General features: G+C 39.5%; 1 protein-coding gene across 3 annotated transcripts; it reads left to right on the top strand.

Annotated features, from left to right (window-relative positions):
• Positions 1-1,089: 1,089 nt before the first annotated feature.
• On the top strand, positions 1,090-16,369 carry GYG1 (glycogenin 1). Of its 3 annotated transcripts, XM_058843442.1 has the most exons (8): positions 1,406-1,640; positions 4,456-4,591; positions 6,490-6,664; positions 7,004-7,166; positions 10,564-10,690; positions 13,866-14,085; positions 14,756-14,806; positions 15,027-16,369. In XM_058843442.1, exons 1-8 carry the CDS (start codon positions 1,562-1,564, stop codon positions 15,186-15,188), a joined length of 1,113 nt encoding a protein of 370 aa, XP_058699425.1. In that variant the 5' UTR covers positions 1,406-1,561; the 3' UTR covers positions 15,189-16,369. The 3 variants fall into 3 exon arrangements, with proteins under 3 accessions (XP_058699424.1, XP_058699425.1, XP_058699423.1); XM_058843441.1 differs by lacking the exons at positions 1,406-1,640; positions 14,756-14,806 and adding an exon at positions 1,090-1,212; XM_058843440.1 differs by lacking the exon at positions 14,756-14,806 and having other exon boundaries at positions 1,414-1,640.
• The last annotated feature ends 3,507 nt before the right edge of the window (positions 16,370-19,876 follow it).

Raw genomic sequence — 19,876 nt, 5'->3', positions numbered from 1 at the left:
AATTCTGATACACACAATTTATGCATACAATGCATGAATTATAAATTAACAGTATACTCTAAATGCATATTTTGGGTTGGGGTTGTTTTTTTGTGGTTGGTCAAGGAACGCTTCCTTGATTTTGGTATTTTTAGACGTCATTTGATTTCAAAACAGATCTACAAAAATTGTCTCAGCTCAAACATGATCTCCCATATCGCGGAAATCAGAAATTGGGGTGTTCTTTGCTCATGAGTTTGCACTTGAGATTTTGTTTATTTTTTAAATCCTTTCATGGCTCATTTGCCATATCAAGTCAGAAAGAAATCCCCGTCCTAACAGACTTCCCTCAGTTTACTGTGATCAAAAAGCAGTTATATTTTATTGTCTTGAGGAAGGTAACGGAAAAGGATCTGGGCATCCTGGGGGCCATAAAACTGAACACGGGCCAAAAACGCTGAAGTGCCCTTGCTGAAAAGGTGAATGGTATCCTGGGTTGCAGGAGGCAGGTCGAGGCAGGGGGATCCCTGCTCTCTGCTCAGCACTGCTGAGGCCAAACCTCACCAGGGCTGTGCCGAGTTCTGGGCTCCCCAGTATGGAAGACACGAACACATTGGAGAGAGGGCAGCAAAGAGCCACAAAGATGACAGAAAAGAAAGCATCTCTCCTAGAAGGAAAGGCTTAGAGAGCTTGGACCGTTCAGCCTTGGAGAAGAGGCAGCTCGGCGGATCTCAAACACCTGTATTAACACACCTTCAGGGAGAATGCCAAGAGGACGGAGCCAGGCTCTTCCCAGCGGTTTTAGTCCTTCTTCCGGCAGGGCTTAGCTGTCACAGGAGCAACGCTCCTCCCGTATACCACCGCCGCTCCCAGCCTAAACCACAGCACCCTGACACGATCCTACCCTCTATTCGCGCAGTGAAGTATTTTGAAGCATTTCCAAGCTCCGCTTTACCCGAGAGGCACAGGAGTGGGTGGGCAGGGGGGTTTGAGGCCTCCCGGAGAGGGCGCGGTGCCGGTCGCGGAAGGAGGGGGTGACGTGCCGCCGCCGCAAGAGGCCATGGCGGGGGCTCCGCCCGCGGCGTCGCAGGGATTCCTCGGGGCGGGGCCTCCTCCCCCTGCCACGGACGTGCCGCTGCTGGCCCCGCCCCTATATAAGGGGCGGCTTCAGCGCGGTCCCGACCGCGGCCGTCGCGTCTCCCGCAGCCGACCTGCGCCCGGGCACCATGGCAGGTCAGTGTGCGCCCGCCCGGCTCGCGCCGCCCTTCGCTGGGGCCGCGGGCCGCGCTCGCGGAGCCGCCCCGCGCTCCCGGCCAGCGGTCGCGGCGGCCGCGGCTGCGCCTATTTTTAGGCGGCCGTCCCGGTGGAGAGCGCGCTCCGGCTGGTGGGGGCAGGGGCTGCCCGCGGGGGGGTCGGAGCCGTCCCGCCGGGCCTCGCTGAGCGGTTTGAGAGGACGCGCACGGTGTCGGCTCTCTCCGCGCCTACCTCGATGCTCTGCCCCAGGCTCCGTCCCGTAACGGACGGGATGCAGCCGGCGTGGTGAGGAGCAGGCTGGGCCGGAGATGCCACTTGTAGGGCTACAATGGCTCACAGGGGAAAACGCAGCCCTCTCCTGAAACGCCTGAGAGAGCTTGTGCTTTCTGTGATTTTGATACTTTGCAGTGAGTAGGTCCTTACCGGCTCTCCACGAACGTGTTGCTTCTTTCTTCCGTTTTTCTTTTGGTTTTTTGTGGGGTTTTTTGTTTGTTTGTTTGTTTGGGGTTTTTTTGTTGTGGTTTTTTTTTTGCTGTTGTTTGTTTTGTTTTTCTCCCGATTTTCACATTAAGTTGTCAGGAGACTCGGTTCCATTTTCAGGTGTGGAAGCCTGCAGGAAGGCTGCCCCCGCCCCCCCCCCCCCCCCATGCATGTCTTGATAACATGCTCCTGTCTCTCTAGGAATCCCGTACTCAAAAAAAAAGTCAGATATACTAGCACCTAACTCAGAGAATAGGAGGAAAGGCAAGCATCTGTGAACTCTGGCTATGCCTACAAAAAATCTTCCAGGGGAATTTTTAAATGATCTGGGGCAAGCACTCCAATACCTCCTGCATGCCATCAAATCAAAGATTGCTTTTAGCTCAGACTTCCAGGATGCTTGTGGATTTGTAAGGGCTAGTACAAAACATTGCAAAGAGATATCACAGCCCATGACCTGGGCAGCCAAAGAGGTCTCTGAAGTGGCATGCTTTTTTCTGGGTAAGTCAGTTAGGAAGCTGTCTCTCATTCTATGTCATTTTACAGACATACTGTCACCAAGAGTTAATTCTCTTTCGGGCCTAACAGTGATTGCTCTGTAAACTTAAGACTCTGTGTTTACAGAGAAGGGGAAAAGGATGAGATGGGAGACCCATACACCTGAAATACCTGTTGCTTAGGTAGAATGGGCTAGTCTTTTGCAGATATAACTTCCATAATAAGCACCAATGGGTCTTGCCCAAATTGTAGCGTGGGCTCGTGTACTTGTGAATGTACTTTAGATATAGAATAGAACGTAGTTTATTCAAAACTTCGGCAAGTTATGCTGACTTAGATGCTCTCCAAATTGACAATATTCACCTCCTGTCGTGCAGTTGTAAAGTTTCCTCTTAGAGTTGAGATGCAGTAGGGGGCTTCTTAGCCTTTACTCCATCATTAAATTGACTTTATTTCTCTGAAAACCTTTGTGTGTGACTATTCAGTTTCAAGAAGATGAGACAGAGTAAAAGTATACCTGCTAACAGGTCAGTGAAGAAAAGACCTGTCTTTCAGTGGCAAGATCACTTTAAGAATTAGTCTTACACCATTAGGGAAAAAAAAAACCAAACCAAACAAGCAACGTTCAGATTAATATTGGGCACAATCCCACGTTGTCTACCCTGGACTTTTAGTGAGCTGTCTGAGAGTATAGTTTCAGACTTCCACGTATTGAATAGTAACATGCAAATTACCGAGTGAAAAGCCCTGTCCTATTAGGAGGATGTTTATACAACTTAAAATGTTACACACTTACCCTTTCAAAGAAACATAAAGTTGGTCTGCATACTTGCTGAATATGAACTAGTACAAATAGGCAGCTGAAAGTGAATTGAAACAAAATATCTTTATTCCTGGCATTATAGAAGCTTTTTTGATCTTTGTGATTGACCACTATAATCTAAATCCCTTGGGACTAGTTGGTTTTGCTGCTAAGCAAAATAGAAGGTTTTGTAGCTGGTCTATAGATATTGCAGACCAGGTCTGCAGAGCTTATAGGCAATTATGGTACATGACTGTTGAGGGGGTATTAAGTTAAAAAGATATTGACGATGACTGCCTCGAGAAGTTAAGAGTTGAGCCAAACAACAATTTTTTCTGAAAGGAGTCAGTATTTTAATCTTACTACTAGGCTTGATAGTAAGCCTTTGAGTGCCCAGGACTCTCACTCTGTTCTAACCTAGTTAACACCTTCTGTAAGGAGAAAATAAATCGAAGTTGCTAAAATAAATTTGGCTCTTGAAATTCTTCGGAAGAAACTGTTTGGTGATAGAGTGAAAAACGGATTGGTAGAAAAGAGCATGCTTTCTAAAATGATGCAACTTTGAAAGGAGGTCTATATGAAAAATAGTTAACAGGGAACTGAAAAACTTTTATAAGTTACTTGTTTGCTTTTGTCAGTCCCACTCTGGCAATTTAAAACAACATGAAAGAATGCAAAGCTTGTATAATATGGCTTCAATAAGTACTATATGGCAAAACCATCTGTCCTAAGCGATATTTAAGATACAGCTGGAGCAGAAGATTATAGTACCTCTTTGTTCAAAGAGCGAAAATTGTTCCTGCAAGTTTTAAATTGCTTTTTGTATTACTAGTTACTTGCCATTTAAATCTTGCGTTCTTGTGACAGAGCTGCAATCATGGATTGCAGAACAACTCATCTGCAAAATCCTGAGCTAGCAAAACTTAAAACTGTTGTCTAAGATATAATTCAATACTTACTTTCATTTGGAAATAAAATGCAAGTTTTACGTGCTTTAGCTTTGGGGTTGAGAGCTGAACCTAGAGAAACTCTACAAAACCCTACTAACTTTAGGCCAAAAGCAAGTCTACTGACTCCAAACGCTTTTTGCATAATTGCATATTAGTGGCCAAAGTAGGGCTCTTTAGAATTTGGGACTGTCTCTACATTTGGCGTGACTTATTTAACCTGTGGACAAATTTGAACTGGTGTTCTTTTGCAACAGTCTTGATTTTTGTGGGTCATTTTACTGCATTTTGCCATTTGTCAAGTTACCAACAGCAAATATAGGTATGCAAGTAATCTGCTTCATTGAGTCACATAGGAAGGCCCTATACACAGAAGTAAAGGGCGTATCTTAGAGGCCTCACGGCATGATTACATAACAATACTAGGTTTAGAATGTATGTCTCTCAGAATAAAGTAGTGGATCATGCTAACTCGACCAAGTTCATTTCTTCCAGACCAGTCTTTTGTGACTCTAGCCACAAATGACTCCTATGTGAAAGGAGCGCTGGTACTTGGTTCATCCTTGCAACAGTACAGAACAACAAGGAAGCTGACTGCACTCATAACTCCTCAGGTCTCAGATCTTATGAGGTAAGGTCACTCACATACTTCAGACTGCAACAGTTGCTGCTGATGTGCAGGTTGTGAAATGAAAGTTAAATTCCTCAACAGTAACCTTTCAAAACTCTGGAAGCTAACAGCTCATTTCAGCAGAACTTAATTTATCTATGCTATCTGGGGTTCTGTAAGTTCTTCAAACATCAATCTTTGTGTTTTGGTGTGGTTTTTTTCTTCCCTGTGATCAGTTAAATAGTCTGCAGTTAGAGCTCTAAACCATGACATGATACTGATATTTCCACTGGATCTTTGCTCTTTTGTAGTCCTACATAGAATTGTGCAACAATGTGATACTGCCTGTGCATTTGTTAGTGCTATGTGTGTATGCATGTGGAGGTGGAAGCAGGGAATTGGTATTTATTTGTTTTGCAGAAGTATTCCCCATCGAGATAATACAACACAAGCTCTCTTGAAATCTAGCAGACACTTCAAATCAGATTTTACCATGGGAGAAGAAAGTGAGCAGACCTAAAGTAGCACTGAGTATGTCAAATCAGCAGCTGAACAGAGACATCTAATGAGGTCACCACAGTACATCAAATGAAATTAACAGGCTTCCTGCAGCCTCCTTAGAATAGTCTCACTGTGGTGTGGACTGGGTTCTCTTTCCACATGTAAGAGGGTAAAAAAAAAAAAAAAGACAAACAATGAAACAGTAACTATGGGAACTACACATGATGTAGTCAAGATTCTCTGCATGAGGAAGAAATTCTGAAAAGAGTTATCAATATATAGACACAATAGAGAGGTGACTCAATAAAAAAAATGCAGTGACTCTCCCTGGAGTCTCCTGGCAGCTAAACAGTCGTATCAATATTAAGATGTTGCACATAGGAATATCCATTCCAGCCTACTAGGTGAGTGTGCTCTTTTAAGATGAGCCCTAAATGTACCCATGTGCTAGTGGAAGCCAGCTAGTACTATGCCCTTAGTCATACCTACGTACTTAGTGGTGTAATTGGAACTTGCATTTCTCGCCCTATCTCCACTAGCAAAGTATGCCTGAAGTTCAGAAGCACTGTCCACACCGAACTGTCAGTACAAAGGCTGCCTTGCAAAGCAGGGTTCCAAAACTCATTTGCAAGCCCTGTGATGCAAATTGTACTGGTAGTTGCTGAGCATTCAAGATACGCTGTTGAACAGTAAGACTTTACTGATGTTTCCTGTTTTAAGCAGGACCTTAACATCTTAATCTCTTGAACTAATGGTAATGCTCTCTTGATGGTAAAGCAAAGATATCTGGCACAAATTTTCACTAAACTGCCTGAAAGTTTGTCACTCTCTAGCGAATACGATACTGGCTCAAAACATTTCCGTACCCACAGCCATGACTAAGTCAATCTTGAAAAGATTTTTATGGGATAAAGAAAGGTTTAGCAACTGGGTCTAGTCAGATGTCTCAGATGTCCCAGATGTCACAAATCCAGAACACTCTAAGTATTGCACAAAATTGTGTCTCAGCTGTTTGAGATTCAGCTACTGTCCTGCTCAAGCTAGTCTAACAGCTTCCCATTTCTTAACTGCCTGCTCAGAGTAGACTGTTAAATCTGAATCTGGATAGAAAAAAAAACCTTTGTAGAAAGTTTCTTCTGCATAGCTGTGACTTACTGGACTTGATAGCAATGGCAACTAAAACTCTGTGGAAGAAAAAAAAAACCCAAGAGACTTCTCTGTTCCCCAGAAGTTTGTACGTTGCAAACTTTGTGGCCGACAGGTGTATTTGTGTGTTCCAACGTATGCAGTCAATTCCTGCCTTTTTTCAACAAGAAATGTTGCCAGGTTCCCTGCTATTCCACTTCTTTTACAGAATCTGTCATGTGGTCCGTTGCAGTAACGCTAGAACTAAATCTTGCCAATTGACTCTTCCCCAGGAGAGTGCTGGAAAAAGTCTTTGATGAAGTCGTATTGGTAAATGTCTTGGATAGTGGGGATTCAGCACACTTGGCGTTAATGAAAAGACCTGAGCTGGGTGTCACACTAACAAAACTTCACTGCTGGGAACTGACACAGTTTTCAAAATGTGTTTTCATGGATGCAGACACAATGGTAAGTGCCTGTGTCCCATGTATCAGGGTGTATCACATGACCTAGTATCACGGTTGTTGGAGTTTTTCCTGTGGGTTGTTTTTGGTTTTTTTTAAGAGTAGGGGTAATAGAAACCTTTTACCAGATTGACTAGTACCAGTAAGAATGTGTGTGCCTTTTAAACTAAATTTAACTGTAATGAGGTCTGTGGGGACTATTTCTGTAAAGTATTGTCCTTCATAAGGTGAACACTGACACAAGAACTTTCATTCATGTCTTAATGTTGATGCTAAAATCCATTAAAATGTGATACCACAATTCCTAACCTAAAAGCATCTTTTTAAACTCCTTTACAATTAGGTTTTGTCAAATATAGATGAGCTTTTTGAGAGAGAAGAACTGTCTGCAGCACCAGATCCAGGCTGGCCCGACTGTTTTAATTCAGGAGTTTTTGTTTACCGACCTTCCATTGAAACATACAGTCAGTTGTTACAGTTTGCCACAGAGAAAGGCAGCTTTGATGGTATGTATTAATTTGTATGTCAGTGTAAGTACACCAAAATGGTGACAGTAGTTGGGATGGCTCGGTAACTACATACATCTCAAGGGGAGTCTATATGATAGAATTCTTAACACAACTATGCAAAAACTGTACCCTTCACAGAGGCTATCATTACCATATGTAGTCAAACAATTTTTTCAGACTTTGTGAAATAAAAACTGAGTTTGGCCTCCAGACCAGAAGGTGTAGAATCATATAACAAGAAATGAAACTCCACTACTACGCTTCAGACATTCCTAATGCTTTCAAGGCTTGAATGTTCCATACTAAGCTGCTATAGAAAAAATAGTTCTCTTTACCAATATCAAGTGCATGTGGTAGCCTTGGCTGCTTCCCACTATAGGTTACTTGGGATCAGCCACTGTACCAGGTTTAAGCTTGAGAATCCAAGTTCTGCTGTCCTGTAAGTCTACTAAATCTGTCACTGTCACAGTAAATTAGTATGTTGTTTGGAGATGACTATAGTTAAAGGCTTCTGATTATCACTGTCTCCTGTCAATTTCCTTATGTAACTACTGTGGTACAAAACAAAGTCTAAATTTAAAAACTACAGAAAATTATGTAAATAAGACCATAAAATGGAACTCTCAGATTGAAGGTAATGAGCTAGCCCATTGATTTACCTCTCAGTACTTTGTGAAAAGTAAAATACCCAGATGTCACTCCTGGTCTGCAGAATAATCCTTGTTACTGTAATGACTCTTGTGTGTGGCCTTCTAAAGAACATTAGTCAGTCGCATGCTTAATGCCACCTAATGAAAATGAGTACTGTCGTGTAATAAAGGTCTATACCTTGCTGTGCAAATTGATCACCAGCTATGGGAAAATCTATAGCATAATTCTGAATTGTTGCATTAAAACAAAAAAAACTCCCAAAACCAAACAAACAAAAAAAACCAATCACCCCCTCCCACACCCCCCCTGAAAAAAAACCCAACCACCCCCCCCGCCCCCCCAAAAAGCAAGCAAACAAAAAAAACCCAAATGAATAGAATTGCTACTACAATATGCTTTCTGACTTGAAAGCTAAAGCCACGCAATGGTAAAGTTTCTGTCTTAAATGCAAAGCAACTGTTGCAGCACCTAACAGCAAAAATAGTGGGTTAATTGTTTAGGTATCAAATTCCTTCAACTGTTATTTGTACTTCAGCTTCAAAATTTACTTAGTTTTTATTAAATGGTAGCACTGATGTGAGGACTGAGACCATGAAGACCTAGACCATCCATATAAGCTATTGCCTAGCTTGGGAACTTGGTAGGGAGAAAGGGACTTGAAAATTAAATTGACCTAGAGAGTAATAAAAGGGTCTAGGAAATTTAGTAAGAGAAACCTGTGAAGGGTCACTGCTTTTAATAGGACAGAGGGACGCAAAGTTAACCTACCGAACTATGTGTAGTTGAAGTCAAGCTGTAAGTTCCTTGTTTGCAATAGGAGTAACTAGGGAATGGAAGACCTTCCAGAATATTTCTTGCATGTAACAACAAACAGCTGCCTCCTATGTAGTGATGTTGTCCAGAAATGGCAGAATGATGGCTGCTTATGTAGACATCTACTGTGTCTGTCTAAATTTCACCTTTCTAGATAATTAAGAACATGTCATGCAACTACTCTAGATAGCATCTAAAAGTAGTGGATGGGAAAAAAAAGCTTGGTTTCAGAAGAAATCTGGTATTACTGCTACCTTAGGAATGTTGCTATGGCTTAGGCAATCCTCTGGCTCTTTAGCCTGGGATCCAAAATAGTTGCTGTTACAGTCTTGCTGTATTGTATCTTCATATGTATCTGTAACTATGTAGTTAATATAAGTACTGCCTGATTTTTCACCTTATGTCTGAGATCCTGTTTATATATAAACAACACTCCTGTTGAAGTCTGAATTAAAACAGCTAGATGCTGCTTTCATTGTCTGCTTTGGCACAAATGCATGTAATCTGAAAAAAAAGTCGAGTGCGTAAAACAATCTGAGCAAGAGCAAGTCCTGTAGGGTAAGTTAAGTACACTGTTGCTGCCCCTTAGGTTCTTTTATGATGGATACAAATTCTTCAAAAGTGCTTTCCTTCCTTTATGGATTGAGAGGCAAGTCAGAGGTTTGAAATTACTAGACTGAGTCTCCAGGCTGTTTCTCACTCTGCAATCTGCATGTATGCTGACAGCTGTAACAGGATACCTAGAATTTATATTTGTCAGTGTACTGTCTGTACATCTAAGTTTATGCCCAGCCTCTAGATACTTCAGCTGCAGAAAACAAATTCTGCTCAAACAGCACTGATGGTAAAAACCTTAATGCTGCCCTAAATCGAATCATAGGCCAATAAAAACCTTTTCCTGAGTCAGCAGAGACTGAGTGCTTGAGAAAACTAAAGATTGAAATGAAACATTGCCTACTAACTTAAGCTATCCATTTATCTACTCTTTAGTAATGCTATTTGTGAATGCTGTGAAAGAATACAGCAAGTGAAAGTTGCAGGACTCCCTTCAATCTCCTCGATAAGAGGAATTACCATTTAAAGACTAATCATATTCATTGTGATAAAGAATGAATGGATATAGATAAATAGGTTTTTACTTCTCATTTGCTGCTTATAAACTAGTCTAGTCTGCTCTGGTCTGAAGGCTATATTTATTTTTTTAGCTAATCTATTACTGAGATACCAAACAACTTCAGACTCACTTAACCTTGTAACAACTAACTACCTGCAAACTAAGAGGTGACCTCCTCTGAACACAGATTGCTATCCTCATTTAGTGGTTAGTCAGGAGCTTTTTAGTACAGAACTAGAAACACCTATTGTCTGTTAAGGAATTCAATGAAGTTTTAGTAGAGTTGTCACCATAATTACATGTGCTTTTCTTATCGGATCAGTGTGGAGGTAGATGCATCTGGGACTGCAGGTCTAACAGGCCGTCGGTACCCTAACTCTGTCAGTGAGATTATGTTGGTTTCATGCATTTGTAAGCATAAGTAATAAAACTAGTTGTTGCCATTTCATCTTCTGAGCTGCAGTTTTCCTGAAGCTGACCAGTGCTCAGTTATACTGTTTTATTGTGGGAGATTTTTTGCTGCCTCATACAGATTGAATTTAAGGTGTAAAGGAAACTGAATGGTGGAGTTTGTGAACAGCTTCCTATCTTTTAACAAAAGTATCCCCATCACACTATTTCATTCTCTCTGCATTTTTGGAATATTTAGAGGCTGCAAGGTTTACAGGGTTGCTCACAAATAGAACTGTAGTACTCTGTGCCGGACTTCTACAGGACATGATAACTGCGTTACCAACCCTTACTTAGTAAGGTGACTGAAAAAGATCCTTGAACAGCTGTCTGATGCTCGTAGCCTATTAATGCTTTCTCTTTTAGGTGCAGATCAGGGGTTATTAAACACCTTCTTCAGCAGCTGGGCAACAACAGACATGAGCAAACATCTACCGTTTATATATAATTTGAGCAGCACTTCTGTATATTCCTACCTTCCAGCATTTAAAGCGTAAGTTGAAAACTTCAAAAAGACTTTCAGAGCATACATAAACTAATTTCTTGTAACAGAATGAGCAGGCATGATGTGAGCTTTCGCAGGTTTTCTAGAAAGAGACTGTTCCTGTCACTCAAAATATCACCATTTTTTCTCTTAAAAAAAAAAGGTTGAATTGATGAAAGTCAAATGAATCATCTCAAGATAAACACAGAGAGACAGCTGTATCTGTAGCTTAAACCATTCACCCCTGGTGATAACACTGAAATTGATTAAGAGTAAGCACCTTTGACAGGTCTCTTGCAAAAGGAAACACTCTTCCAGTATTGGATACAGGCTAGTACAGTTCTAACCAATGGCAGTAGGCTCTTTAATCAACTTGAGCTGAACTTCAGCATGTCACTGGTGGTATCCTTCCCACTTAGATAACTTGCCATTTCTTCTCTCCAATTATTTAGTGTATTTGACAACCAGTAGTTACAGTTTCATCTAATCAACCTATACCATTCAAATAAGTGTGGTGAACAAAAATTTGTATCAAGCTAGAATTCTCTCCTAATGGTCCTTCTAGATCACTGTCAGTTCCTTAAGTAACAGCAAGATGAAAGAAAGAATACAGCCAACCATAAATCGTTGCATGTTTCCTCTGTGACAAAAGTTGTAGCCTCCCTAGCTAGCAGCATTAGTTTGGCATGTGAGTAAACTGTATGTTAGAGGCAGGGTTGTTGACTGTTATAACAATCCAGGAGAAAGGAGGCGGGGGGGGGGAAAGAAGGGAAACTGAAGCGTTACACGGAAACTCTTTATCTATTATGAGCTACAGAAGTTGGAGGCAAGGGAAAGTGCTAAGTGCATAAAAACAATCTGATCTCTGAATGACATCAGGTTTCTCGTGTCTAAAGCAGCAGCTGGCATAAGCAGGGCTTGCTGGCTCAAGATCAAACTATGTCTTGTGATCAGAATACTGTTTGGAATCTTGTCATGCTGAAAGTGGAACACTTATTTAAAGAAATATATGCAAGCCTCAGAATGACTAAGTAGCTGGATAGCATTGGATAAACTAACGTCTATTGTAGAGTAGGCCTTCTTTCCATGGCTGGCTGTTAGTCACATGACCTTAATTTTACAAATTACTTTGTTGCCACGAAAGACTAATTGGATCTGAGGAGCTCCTGACAAAATTTCTCTTTAATTGATCAAATAGCTTACTTAACTGAATTCATCAGACCTTCAAAAATAGAATGCTGGAAGTGCAGCCCTTGTAAGTAACATTCCCTGCTCAATAGGTGGAACAAGTTCCCTTGGTTAGATCAGCAGCTACACTCCTGATAATCAGCAGTTGGAATATAGTGAAATTTAAACCTACTGACAGCAATAGCTAAGTTTTTTGCAGCTTTGTACAGCGAGACTAGATTTCACAGCAGTCTCAGTAATCCTTTTTCCAAAGGAAAATGCCAATTCATGACAAATGCTCTCTAACTTCAAAACATTGATGAAGGACTTTTCTGGGAGATGTGGAAAGACAGATTAGTTGCTGAGGCCAGTGTGGACATAAAGCTTCCTAACAGTTGAGCTTAATGTCAAAATAAAGTATTGCAGGTCCAGAAAGTACCCAGAAAGCAGAGGCTGAAAACATTGTAGAAGCTTGGCATCTGTTGTTCTGACTCTAAGTGGACAGGATACCAAGAGTACACTTCACCCTTTGCCACAAATGTCACATCATACTTCTTACGCATTCTATTTTCCAGCTTAAATTCCCTTGATTTTTGAACAGTAAGTTCAAAAGTAAGTAAGTAAGTAACAGCAACAGCCTAAAATGCTGAAGAAGAAAACTTGGATTGTTTAGTACTGTGACAGCTAATAAAACTAAGGTGGTCCCCTTATGCTAAATCTTGACTTTTGGGGTTTGAAGTTGAAGTCCAGTAACTGATCTCTTGAAGACACTTGTTTTTCCTGCAGTTAATGCAAGTATTTGGCCTTTCATACACACACAAGTCTTTACTCTGCAAAGATCAGTTGTATTCAACACATTAAACATGAACATTGAAATACAGTCAGGAGCCTTAAAGCAATATGAAACCCATAACCCCATCCAAATGCAGACTTGGTTTGAATATTCTATGGCTTTTGAAATACACCTATATTGTCTCCATACATAAAAGTCTAACGTCTGAGTCCTGGTCAAAATGACCAGCATCTGCCTAATAAAATGTTAGGCAAGCTACTTAATGTTACTCTCCATTTCGGTCATGTTATGTTGACAAGAAAGCCTAATATGATACAAACTAAACTAGGTGAGATAGTCATTGTTAGCGGAAAGACCAATATTGCATGGTCACAAAGCTGGATCAAGCCGAAACCAAATTCTGGAACTGTAGGAGAATGACACGAATGTTGTCTCTTTCAGTCTTAAGTTCTTTACTTAAGAAGAGGTGCATCTCATCTATGCTTTTAATATAGAACATACTGATAACAGTTGGGACAAAGCTGGAAGTACACAGTGAAAATGGAGTTTAAGTGGTTTCAAAAATAAATGAAAACAACCCACCACCAAACCCACCCGTGGCTGCCCTAAGGTTATTTAGGAAGTAAGGGTTGTCTAGCAAGACCCCACTGCACCCAGGTCAGGAGTCTTTTAAAATGCCTTGGTTACACAAAGTTATTATTTTGCAGGGACATGGTCTCCTTGCAGCAGAGCCATCCAATGATCCATTTCTACAGGGCTATAAACTGAAAGGGTAACTCTCAACACTAACCCTTCTCCACATAATACTTGTAATGCTTAACTCTCTGGCTTGCTGACTTTGGAGTAGAATCTTTTTCACTTTTAAAACCAGTTCCGATTGCAACGGCTGCTTGTGACTGCTCTCTCCTGAGCTATGGACATCATCCTAAAGACGTGAGTTGTCTGTAAGTATTTAAATAGCCCAGACCATTAGGTTTTGGTTGTATTCTGACTAGTGTAATGTAGAATTCAGTTTGCATTTTTTCTGTTGTATTGCAATGCTTTCAGTCCCAATAGGCACTGGCAGTTTGATCATTTAGCATTTAGCCTCCTAAAAATATTCATATTTCTGTTTTCTGGAAAAATACAGACATAGCAGGTTAAAAAAGGTTATGTCTGCCAGTCAAAACTCATTTTCTAGACACGTGTATAAACTGACTCGTAAACTTTTTTTCTGCCCAACAGGTTTGGTGCAAATACTAAGGTAGTGCATTTCCTGGGAAGTACAAAGCCATGGAACTATACATATGACTCCAGAACAAAAAGCATAAAGGGCAACATGGACGACCCTAAAATAGTTCACCCAGAATTCCTCAACATGTGGTGGGATACCTACATAGCCAATGTTTTACCATTACTAGAACAGCACGGAATTGTTAAAGATATTACTACAGGAGTAAATATGGTATGTTCTTTAATAATCTTGTATATCCATACGTAAGTATGGATGACAGGTTATTTACCATTGCATCAATTTCCCTTCCCTCTGTCCATCTCAGAGCATGGGTGTGGTTTAGTTTGTGGGATGCAGGGTATTTTAGTTTTGTCCTTTTAAGCTTGGAATAAATAATACTACAAAAGAGAAGCATGCTAGACACGTCTTGGACATAGCTGTATGCTTGCCTAAAACAAACTATGTACATGGTTAATGTTGTACCAGATCTTTCACTGGTAACTTCTTGGATGTAGTTACTTCTTTAATGTGTACGGAGAAGGGCCTAACTCTTAATGTGTTGCAGCTAATAAGGTTCTCAAGCAGAAGAACCTCAGTTCAGCATGCAAATATGTACATACAGATCTTGCATGGTGAATCACATTTAGGTAAGCCTAGGATAACCTGAGAATCAATACTTACATCAACAGGCAGTGATGAATGCCAATACTTATTAACATTACAGGAATGCTTCTAACTAGTTCTCATATACAGAGTTTAGTAGCCTGCATCTGACTGCAGACTTCTTAGTCTTAGTACATGGACCAGTTTAAGTTCTCAGCCTTTCTAAGAGCAAAGTTACTGATCTCTTAAGATGTGCTTCTCTTGGTAATCTTGCATCTTTCTAACAAACTATTTGCAGCTATCGGGCTTGGTCTATACTCTGGCTTTCTCTTGTGGCTTCTGTAGAGAGGTATGAAGAACTTAAACTTTACTTTTTTTTTTTCTTTTTCCCTTGCCAACTTCTGTAACTCTGCTTTGTTATTTTTCTAGGAAGGCTGCACAATCCCTACCCATTGACAATGCTTGCTACTGTGCATGATAATATCTACTTTGTTGCCCCATTCCATGGCCTGTTGCTTGCTTTAGCTTTACAAAGTATTTCTATATTTTAACTCTGCCTTTCCTTTTAGGCAGAAGTTACAGAGGCAGTGTCCCACGTGTCAGTATCACCATTATTATCCACTGAATCTTCAGAAGAGCGCAAGGAACGGTGGGAACAGGGCCAAGCTGACTATATGGGAGTGGATTCCTTTGACAACATCAAGAAGAAACTTGATACCTACCTTCAGTAGAAGTGTCTGTCTCAAGCCGTGGTGATGCAAGGACTTATTCCAGAACTAACAGCTAGAAAGGTATAGATGGTGGTCAGTTACACTTGCTAGTAGCTTGAGGAAAAACTTCTTGGCTGAAGGCCTCTGCAGTGCTACAGATGAAGACTGAGCAAAAGCTAGGAAGCAGAATCCTTGGGCCACCTATTACTGCCCAATTTCCAATTCTCCCTACTAGATAAAACCAGGTATTTTCAGCTTAAAATTTCTTCTGTTTTGATCAATTGGCTCAACATATTCTTTAAACTGGGTTTGTTACCTCACCTCATTAAGGTGATTAGCATTGATTCCTTTGCTTGCTGTTTTAGATGTAAAATCTAATTCATGGGATTGCTCATACACTGGAGTGGTAGCCATTCTGCTTTACCATAGATGTATTAATGACACTGGAATACATACAGTTGTAACAGTAATAGCACTGCTTTGCTCTTCCAGTCACAATTGCACTGAAATTTTGACCAGGTTCTTACGCACAGTGCCTGCAGCATGGCAGAATGCGTTTTTCAGTTCTGTATACTATGGGACTAGTAAACTGAGTTTTATCTGTTCCTTGCAATGTTGCACTTGATACAAAAATAAAAAGTCGTCATGCATTTGTCTTCCCTAAACTCTTGAGCAATTAAAAAAAAGGATCTCCAATGCAGTCTAACTAAAATATTTAACAGGTATAAATACCTTGAGCTTTGCTGATGCTACTCAAGCTCTCATTAGCAAATGTCCCGCTTTTAGTTTGTAATTATTTAGAAGTATTTAGTCATTTGCCAGGGAGCTGTTTAGGGCCAATCCCCGTATTAGCTTGCCATAAATATAGGACAGGGCACTGGAGGAAGTACCTGCTGAAGCTGTTTACATTAGTAACTTGAAGTCTGGGAAGAAGGCGTCTTTTTTTCAAGTGGCTAAAGAAACATCATCCCTAATGTAAGCCCTGTACGCTGAACTTAGTCTCAAACACAGCCGTGATACTACTTTGGCAAGGAAAGACTACGTAGTTGCTTAAGTAACTGTATCTACCCTGGTAAGGAAATCTACTCTTTTCATGTGTAAAGACAGTAAAAGAAAGTGCTTTTTTTGCTACACTCAGGCTACATGTACTCCAAGACACATAGAAAAGCAGGAAAAATAAAGCATACTGATGACAGAGATTAGCTGTCATCTGTACTGAGATTTAGATCTATCCTTTAGCCAAAAATCTAAACAGAACAAAATCAGTGTTCTTTGACAGCTGGACCTTGTACTAATCCAGAAACACTAAGAAAATATTACTTCATTATTTCCTAGTAAAGGAGGACTTTGGCTGGAATCTGGTGATGGTGTTAAACCTTTAGCCTAGAGATAAAATAAACAATGAACAAGGACTCACCATTTGCTGGTAAAGCAGAAGACATAATACAAGTATAAGGGTTGGTCTGTTTTAACTTGTTTTCACTAGTTAATTACTCTATGATTTAATTGGTCACCATTTAGGAAAAATACTAAAAGATGAGGTCCAAACCAAAGTAGCTTGTAGCTACCTGAACTCCCAGTTGTAACTAGCCCTTTCCTGTATGGGTTTTTCTTTTGCTGTGTTTTTGTTGTTTGTTTGTTTGTTTGTTTTTTTCAATGGATAAATTTGAAGTTGTATGGAAGCAGGAGGGATTGCTAGTTACAGTCTGTAATGACAAAAATATACTTTATCAAACAAATATTGGAGAGTTCTGCATACTCAAAGACTACTCTATGGAAAATGGTAAAATAATCTTTTTAAGCAAAACATTCTAAATTTTCCTCCCCTTCTCTGTATTCATACTTGAGAATAGGCACGTTACTTACTTTTAAGCTTAGTGGGAGAGAACCAAGAAAGTATGGAAGTATGATACTTATCACCTGCCTGAAAATTTGGTTTAGCATGTAAGTTTTGTTACGTTAATACAGTAAGATAAGGAGAGATGCTGAATAAGATGAAAACCAGTATGTTTTGGGTTAACAAGTACAATGAAGAAAGATAACTTGTGAAAATAATTCTGTTGTAGCCTCTGTAACTCATAGTATGCTCAAAGCCTCAGGAAAGGTATGACATCTATACCAAATTCTATGCAGCTTATTTTCAATAAAATGACCTTTATGTCATTATTTGCCACTATTTCCTTCACAATTGCTGCAGGCAGCTCTTTGCAGAAAAGCAGAGATCCCTTTTTATCCTTTGCAATAGCATCACTTGATACATCAAGCACTTTTCTGCACTAATCTGAGGGTACTCAAAACAGCACTATACTCTAAACATCATTATTCAGAATAATCACAGCACTGCTGAGATTGCAACTCAAATATTGGAACTTCATTTGCCATTGTGAAGCCTACAACACCTATAAGGTGTTCCTTAAATGGTGACAACTCAGAGCAACTCTTAAAAGCTTAAGAAGTATTTTTTCCACATACATCTTTATTTTATGTATAGGGTTAAAAAAAACCCACAAAAATCCCAAAGAACAAAAATCCCCAAACAAATAAGCAAAACCAGAATGACAGACTATTGACTCAATCTTTGGAGTTATAAATAATTCCAAAAACTCAGTTCTAGGACATACTGTTTAAACTCCATAAAAGAGAATGCCAAAAGCCAAAGACTACTTACAGATCATAAAAAGCAGAAAAAAGTCCAAACAGCCAAAACACCAAGGTGTTCAACCACCTGCTTACTGAACATCTCCATCAAATCAGACAGGAGCTTTCTGTGCTTAGCTTTTACCTCTTTTTTCTCAGATACATTAATGGCTCTCTTGGGAGAGACCATAAACCTTAGTAGTACCTTTAGTAAATTAGATGTGGCTTTGGAACATGGAAATCATAATCTAATAGACAAAAAAAAAACATACTAGTAATTTTGTTCAGTTGTTTTCAAAATCACAATAATTGTTTTCATAATCACAATAATTGTTTTCATAATCATACTATGCCAAATGTCAGCATACTTTCACATAAGTAATGATGTAGCTTGATTAGTCATAGAAATGGCTCTCTTCCCTGTGAAATTTTTACTTGGAAAATGGATATAACAGAAAAAAAGGCCAAATCCTCCCTTCATAATTGCAAATTATTTTTCCAGTTAATCTCTAAATATCAAAATCTGAACGAGAACAACGCAAAGAAAGTTTAATTTAGATAAACTCTATGCAAAAAAAACCCAAAAACAAACAAACAAAAAAAAAAAACCACCAATCCCAAAAAAACCCCACTCAAAACCCAACTTCAATCGGGTTTAGCTCATTTTTTGTTTTAATTTATTTTGCAAGGACTAACTTCTTCACTGACACGAGTGGATTAGATTCTACTTTCCATATAGCACAGTCTTATTGTTCAAAATGTCTGTTGAAATTGCTAGATAGCATGCTGTCAATACATGCCTATGATTCTAGCATTTTATCCAAAGAAAACTTTAATTTTACAAAAATTATTGGAGTTCTGTTAAGTAAAATATTAAAAGGAAGTGTTTTGCAAATTTAAGTACTCTCTTTTTACTAACTCCTGGGAAGTAATCATCACAGGAACTCCCTCCTACACCTGTGTATTATTCAGAAATAGTAAAAATACCATCTTTGGACATAGCCTGCAAAAATATGAAGTGAAGCACTTACAAAGTGTCACTGACCACCTTTTCTGAAACAATTGGTCCAGATGATCTGTCTGTTTATTAGGCAATACTAAGACAGAAACCTGAAAGTTCATTCATTTATAGAGGGCTTTGTCTGAAGAAACATTATTTACCTTTCATTACCTTTTCACCTATAAAATGAGACTAAACGCTTGTCAGTTAGAATGCATGAATACACATTTTGGTTTTGAAGGGTTTTTTGTGCTCCTAAGTATTGTACTAACAAGCAACCTTTAGAAGAAATGAGCAGTGTAAAAATTTCATGAGTTTGTGTGCTTCTAAATTAACATTTAGGAGCAAATTAGTTTTTATAATTTATTTGAAACATATTTTGAGCACAAAGACAGCAAAACTAAAAATTAGCATGGGACATGTAACTTGAAGAGAAGTATTATCCAAAATATTAAATATTTATGCAAAATGCCACTGGATCAAGCTATAAATCAATCAGAGCCTTAATTTTGTTAAATATTTTTTGTTTTATTTCATTTGCTAAAGGCTTTTTGGTAGGAAAGGCTCCTGCTGCAAGTTCCCTCTTCTTCAGAATTTTCAGGACATTTTCTTCTACTGAATCCTTCACAATGAATCAAAATATGAAAAGGAAAAAAAAAAAGGAAAAGGAAAAAAAACCCACCCCACCCAAAACACTGAAATGAAGATGCTATTTTCCTCTAAATAAAAGTTTAGGATGAGAAGTTTAGGTATTCTGGAAAAAAATGCTAGGGAGCTGAGTATCCTAAGTGCAGTTACATTATTTAACTATTACTTTGTAAACACAGAGAAAAGGGTTGTAAAGCAGTTGGAGGAAAAGGTGAGGTGTTTGAATTTTTTGTGTTTTTTTTCTTTTGAACATTTATTGTTAGGACATCTATCTTTTCTTTGCTTTATTAGAAGAGGACCTGGCTTCAATTTTTCAAGTAATATTTTTGTGATGGAATATTAACAAGCCAGGCTAGCTGCTCTTCCACAGCTAAACTAGCTGCTATGACTGACAAGAGCATTCTACATACCTTCAAGCTAATGA

The sequence above is a fragment of the Poecile atricapillus genome, chromosome 8 (genome assembly GCF_030490865.1).
Source record: "Poecile atricapillus isolate bPoeAtr1 chromosome 8, bPoeAtr1.hap1, whole genome shotgun sequence".
Classification (NCBI taxonomy): Eukaryota; Metazoa; Chordata; class Aves; order Passeriformes; family Paridae; genus Poecile; species Poecile atricapillus.
The sequence above is the reverse complement of the archived record's forward strand: the minus strand, read 5'-3'. Positions and strand labels throughout refer to the sequence as shown.